The sequence below is a fragment of the Cupressus sempervirens genome, chromosome 1 (genome assembly GCF_028749045.1).
Source record: "Cupressus sempervirens isolate cs-2001-9-10 chromosome 1, ASM2874904v1, whole genome shotgun sequence".
Lineage (NCBI taxonomy): Eukaryota > Viridiplantae > Streptophyta > Pinopsida > Cupressales > Cupressaceae > Cupressus > Cupressus sempervirens.
In genome coordinates, this window is record NC_143118.1 from 620055922 (window position 1) to 620062503 (window position 6582).

Here is a 6582-nt window from a genome sequence, read left to right on the forward strand (position 1 = left end):
ATAAAAATAGAAATATACTTTTATGATTTGACATTCGAAATGATATTTCTTTTTAAAACTTAATAAGATATAGTTATTTCTTATTTTTCTATTTTCTATTAAATTTGTATTTAAAGAAGTTACAATACTAATAATAAATAAATTGAATATTTAATATATTTTTCTATTATTGTAAGAGTAGATTTTTATCATTATATGGCACTACTTGTTGAAACTTAAAATTAAGAGTTTTTTTTTTTTTTTTCATCTTTGTTTGTCAATTTAACAACTCAAATATAAATTTAAAAATAAAATAGAATACTTCTAATTTTGATCCAAACAAGTAAAGTGAGAGAGAGTTACTTTATAGTGTTTATGTTGTAGATTATATTTTAAGTGGTTCTAATTTCACTTGTCCTAACTAAATATTTGTGGATAAGCCAACTTAATTTTTATGTTTGAAAAAAATAAGAATTGATTGATCCAAGCCATAAAAATGATATGTATTGGCTTATATAACCTTAATTATATATGACTATATAGAAAATGTTAGTAATATAAATTAATGTTAAAAAATTTAAAGGTGAAAAAAGTTACTTTTGCTTAAGTCACACTTTTATTTATACTATAATTTTAATTCATATTTTTTTAATAGTAATATTTTTTAAATTTTTTTTACATATATTAAATTATATATTGATGCATTTCTTTAGTATAAATATACTAGCAGTTACATGCTTTTGTACATGCAACGAGTGTGCCGATAGAGATGAGATTTAAGAGAAAAATATATGAATATTAAATAATGTAAATATTAGTTTGTTCAAAAACAAAACACAAAAATTATAAAGTTGAAGATTAAAACGTAGGTATAAAATTTACAATATTTAAAAATTTTGAATATTGCTTTAAATTTAAAAATAAACCTTTCTAAACTTTAGAATCTTAAGATTTTTACGCTGTAAAAATTAATACGATGGCACTGGTGAAAACATTAGTTCACTGCCTATAAAGAGGGACTAATAATAAGCAATGCTTATATTTTACACTACAAATTAAACAAGCAATACATACTCATTGATAATGTGAATTCCCACTTAAGAATTAATCAAGCAATACGTATATGTTACATCATATATCATATAGCTAATAACTCAATATAAATTATCAACTAAAGTGCAAGAAACAATAGACCCATAGCAAAGATAAGTTTTATATAAATAAAATCATTTACAGCATATCCATGTCAGTCCATATATTAAATACAATTATTTCCTAATCCAACTTCTGAAGAATGCGCCAGCTTTCGTATTAAAATAAGCCCATCCATCCTGCACGTCAACGCACGTATAGTTCAGATTGGAGATCATTGTCTGATCTTTTTCAACTTTGAGTTTTACACTTTCTTCTGAGCTTTGGGAGCTTACAAATGGAGAATGAGATACAAAGCAAGAAATTTGCAGGGCACGTTGTGGTGGTGCCCTATTCCACTCTCGGCCACACAAATCCCATGCTTCAATTCGCCAAAAATCTGGCCTCCAAGGGTTTACTCGTTTCCTTCGTAAGCCTCCATTTCGATCATTCCAGAATTGAAAAGGCCAAAGAATATCTCAACCGCCTGAGCAGCCCAGGGCTTGTTCAGTTGGAGTGGATTCCCGATGAAATCCCCTCTGATGTGACCATCGACGCCCACATCAACGATTTCCTCTTCGATCACATGCACCGCACCATGACAGGTCACGGGTTCGAAACCCTCCTCCTCCGTTTCAAAACCTCCCCCAATCCTGTATCATGCGTCATCTATGATTCCTTCCTTCCCTGGGTTCCCAAAATTGCAGCCAAGCTCGGCATCCCCCACGCCTTCTTATGGACGCAATCGGCCACGGTTTTCTCTGTCTATCACCATTTCAAGACTGGTCAGTATTATATCAATTGAAACAAAATTTCCCCTTTTCCAGGTTTGTGCGAGTCGCATGATTCATTAAAATAAACGTTTTCAGATAATCAATTTCTTCTTGTTGGTTTCTTTACAGTTGAGAAGTGGGATGGAGAACGAAATCTGCCGGAGACCTTCGAATTGCCTTGTCTGGGCGAATTCAATATCAAGGATTTACCTGCCAAATTGCAGCATCCCCGAGGATTGCCCGATTTCTTCGCAGATCTGGACTCTGTAACAGATGCTTCATGGGTGCTCATCAATTCATTTGACAACCTGGAAAACAAGGTGCTTGATTATTTGAGCGGATCAGTGAGAGTGCCCATTTTAACAGTGGGGCCTTCCATACCCATGGCTTTTCTGGGAGGCAATTCGGAGGATACGCGGGTTGGAGCAGGGGCAGACCCTTGGGAAGGGCCGGATTTCATCACCAAATGGCTCGATAGCAAACCCCCACATTCAGTTGTTTATGTTTCTTTCGGCAGCATAACCTCCATTAGCCCTAATCAGATTCATGAAATTGCAGAGGGGCTTGAGAGAAGCCAACAGAGCTTCTTGTGGATCATCAGGCCTCCCAAAGGCCATCAAGATCTCAATTTGTTGTTGCCTGAAGGATTTGTGGAGAGAGTCGCAGAAAGGGGTTTAATGGCGGAATGGTGTGTTCAGCTGGAGGTTCTGTCACATCCATCAGTGGGGGTGTTTATGAGCCATTGTGGTTGGAATTCTACTCTGGATGCTCTCAGCTTGGGCGTTCCTACGCTTACTTTGGAGATATGGGCGGATCAGCCGAGTAATGCGAAATGCATGGCTGATGTGTGGAGAATAGGGCGGCGAATGAAGAAGGGGGAAGATGGGGTTGTGGGGATGGAGGAGATTGAGAGGTGTGTGAGATGGGCGATGGAGGGAGGGGAAGAATTTGCAGAGTTGAGGAAGAACAGCTTGAGATGGAAAGATGCCGCGAGGCGGGCTATGATGGCCGGCGGATCTTCTGATGCAAATCTTTCACGTTTTGCTCGAGAGGTTACAGCGTAAATTGTTTCCAGGTGATGTTCCATGGTAGAACAAGAACTTACTTTCTAGGAGGTCATCCATCACAGTTGGAATGCATTTAATTGTTATGTTTCCTGCATGTTTGGAACTACTCTGCTTGCAATTTTATTTATAAGCCCTTCATTAAGTGTTTGAGAGATTTATTTGGGTATAGATCTAATATGTTAAGTGGTTTATTCTGACCAGTGATAATGAATGAAAATTTAAGTCAATCTGTGTGAATCAGTATTCATAGGTCAATATTTGATTAAAAAAAATAAGTTGAACCACACAATTTTATCTTTTTTTAATTTAATTTAACTGCATCTAAAAGAATACTAATAAACCTCATTAGTACTGAACTCACTTTTTTAGATATATTTTTAATGTACAATTTTCTATAATAATAAAAATTCTTCAACAATGTACTTTATTCTATATACAAATACTAAGTCTATAAAAATTAAAGATTAAATAATATCATTTATTAGATGCACAATACATACATAGGTAAAACAATTTAAAAACAATTACCCCACAAATGTTATTTAAGGAGACAACTTGATGTCAAATTGAACACTATACTTTTATTATGAGGTATATAATATTGTAAATGTCATTCACAATAAAGACAAACAATAATTTCATATATAAAAATGACTATTCCTACCATGAGTCAAAGAGAAAGAAAATGATTTTTATTTTATTTTTCTATTTTTTTAATATAAAAGTAATCATATATTATAGAATTTGTGTTTGAAATTTTAATTGTAAAACTGATTGATTAGACTAATAAAAAAATTGAATGCAATAAATGCATTAATATTGTATTATGTACAGCCTGAGTTGGCCTAGTGGTGGAGAACTTGAAATCTTGAAAGAGAGGTCACAAGTTCAAATCCCACTGGGGGGTAGGGTATGTACGCCTCGTTTGTAGCGCCAAGCGCCTCTCAAAAAAGAGTACGAGGTAGTCTCATATCACTGTCACCATACATAAACCCATCTCATATCACTGTCACCATACATAAACCCATCTCATATCACTGTCACCATACATAAACCCAAAAACTATGGCATAGTGTTGTGGACTATAAAACCCCCTTTCCCTTTCCTTTCCTTTATATTATAAACAATTTTTTTTAAACCGATTTTTAAAAGTAGCAATATTGAATTTCTTCTCAGCTTCCATATAAAATAAGGAAAATATAATCCATGTTCAGTAATAACTTCCAATTGAACCAAATCCAATTACATATCATCAAATTATATGCACAATACAAATCATTCTCTTACTGTATTGGTGCTGGAAATTAAGTGCATCTCAAATAGGATATGCTACTTTTATCTTGAAAATAAAATAAAATAAGTTTTTATATGCATCTTTTCAAAATTTTAGGATTTGTTCTAAAGTACATACAACATACATTCTTAGTTAACCAAACTTTGTTATAGTCAATACATATCACAATCTTTCCTACAGATTTTTTGTATAAGAGTAAGTAATAATAGAGTAAAAGAGAGACATAAGATGTCATTGTTCACATTCTTCATACATCAGTTGAGGTCTAGAAGTATTTAGTCTTTACATCAATCTTATTACAAATTTTGTCTTTATAGGATGTGATACCCAAAAGAAAGTATGATGTACATTAAGAATTATAATTAATAATTGATTAAATTAAATAGAAGGACAAAAATTACATGAGAAATCATAACAAAGACCTTCTATAAGTTCGTTAATCTCATTGAATTTGATAAGAATTCTTGCAACAGTTCATCATTAGGCTTTCAATCTAGTTTTCAAATGTTCACCTATGATAGATGAATTATATTCTACATTCCTCATGGTAAACTTATTCTATTTACTTCCTCATGGTTGCATGAGGATTACTTCTAAAACAACTACCATGGTTGATTTCATTAATTGATCTGCCATCTTCTATGCAATCATATTGAAAATATCAATTAACAGATAAAATCTATTTCGTTATTGTGTATGTCGCATAACCCACGAGAGCAGACATGTCCACCAACATCTTGTTGGAAAAATGTTTAGCGCTCTCCTTGGGATTCATGACAAGGGCTCAAACATCTCCTGTATACTACAAGCTGAGTGGTTGTATCGGGCATTGACATATTGGCCTTTTTGTGCAATGACAAACCCACTCTAGTACGTGGTATTAGAGCTTGGTCACGCGTTTGAATCCTCAAACCCTCAGGTAATGCTGAGGGAGAGATTGTTGGCAAAATGTTCAATATAAATTGAGTGGTTATGTCAGAAATTGACAGATCGACTTTTTGGTACAATGGCAACCCCACTCTAACTATCACAACCCATTTCTCTTACTTTTGAATAGAAGGGGTGTTGTTGTGCCACATACTTATTAAGCCTAATTATTTTGTAGTATAATAATAATGTACAACTGTTGAAAAAGGGAGTCGAGGAATGCAAAGAATCAAGGGGGTTCGTTACACATTTGACGGATTATGAAACAATTACAAACTTTTTTTTATGTGAAAGCCGTAACGTATTTCTTCTACCGAACATTTTATGGGGGGCAATCTGTGTGTTGTGGCAGTAGCTTACATGTTCTGCACCTTATGCCGCAAGCTATTTCACAGTCGCCCATTTTTTTCATTTTTATTACAATGTATTCTTAACAAAAGAGGTGTTTGGGTGCAACCATGGGGGGAATTGGGGAAGAAGATATGCTTTTCGATGTCAAGGTTAAATACGAAGATGAAAAGAGGTGCCTTGGCATGAGTCCTAGTGGCTTTCTCTGCATGACCTATGAACCACAATATTTGAGTTATTCAGGTTGAATGGGATGCCAAACAACTAGACATAGGATATACAGATGAAGATGAAGATGTGTTGACAATGCCCAATGATGAGAATGTGGTTCGTGCATTCAATCGGTTTGGAGATATCACGGGGCAGAAACCTTGTGGCCATGAATTGTTTCAAAAACAGTGTTGGGCCATACGATGGAGGCGACATAACATACTGGAATGATGGAAGTACATCTGAAGGAATTACAAAAATCACTGTCACTGTGGATTCAAACACCATACCTAAAACAACTTGTGGTTGCCTACAACACCACCTTGCCAACCTCCTTGTTAAAAATAATGTTTATTATAGTAGCTGGGCATTTAATGCACAGTCCAGAACTTTCTACTTGCTTCTTGGAGCCTCTCTCTTTGTGCAAAATTTGAATTTAAAATTATGTAGAAATCTCTAGAGTGCTTCCTTTCTTGAAGCTTCTCAAGAACCCTCTAGAAATATGTATGAGCTCTATAAATAGAGCATTCCTCTCAGCTGTAAGAACAAGAAGAAACTTTATAGCTCTTTGATATATTTGAGTTTTGCTGCTCTGTTTTTAAGCTCTGTTTTTATGCTCTGCTTTTCTTTCTTTGTGCTGCTGTTTTAATTCATCATGGTATCAGAGCACTTTCAGTTCTTTGGGCTGTGAATATATGATGCTTTTGGAATGAATATATGTGTTTTCTTTGTGTGAATCTTTACATTTGCAGGCTGTAACTAAGGAGTGAACAGCAGTTTGGTTTGGGACAAAAAAACTACATCAAAAGAAGGATATTGCAGCAAAAGAAAAAGGTTTTTCTTCAACAAATTG

The 6582-nt window shown here is 34.4% G+C and overlaps 1 protein-coding gene across 1 annotated transcript; it reads left to right on the forward strand.

The window, feature by feature from the left end:
- The first annotated feature begins 1227 nt into the window (after window positions 1-1227).
- LOC149579440 (mogroside I-E synthase-like) lies at window positions 1228-3106 on the forward strand. Its single transcript, XM_089832789.1, has 2 exons — window positions 1228-1895; window positions 2013-3106. Exons 1-2 carry the CDS (start codon window positions 1409-1411, stop codon window positions 2945-2947), a joined length of 1422 nt encoding a protein of 473 aa, XP_089688915.1. The 5' UTR covers window positions 1228-1408; the 3' UTR covers window positions 2948-3106.
- The last annotated feature ends 3476 nt before the right edge of the window (window positions 3107-6582 follow it).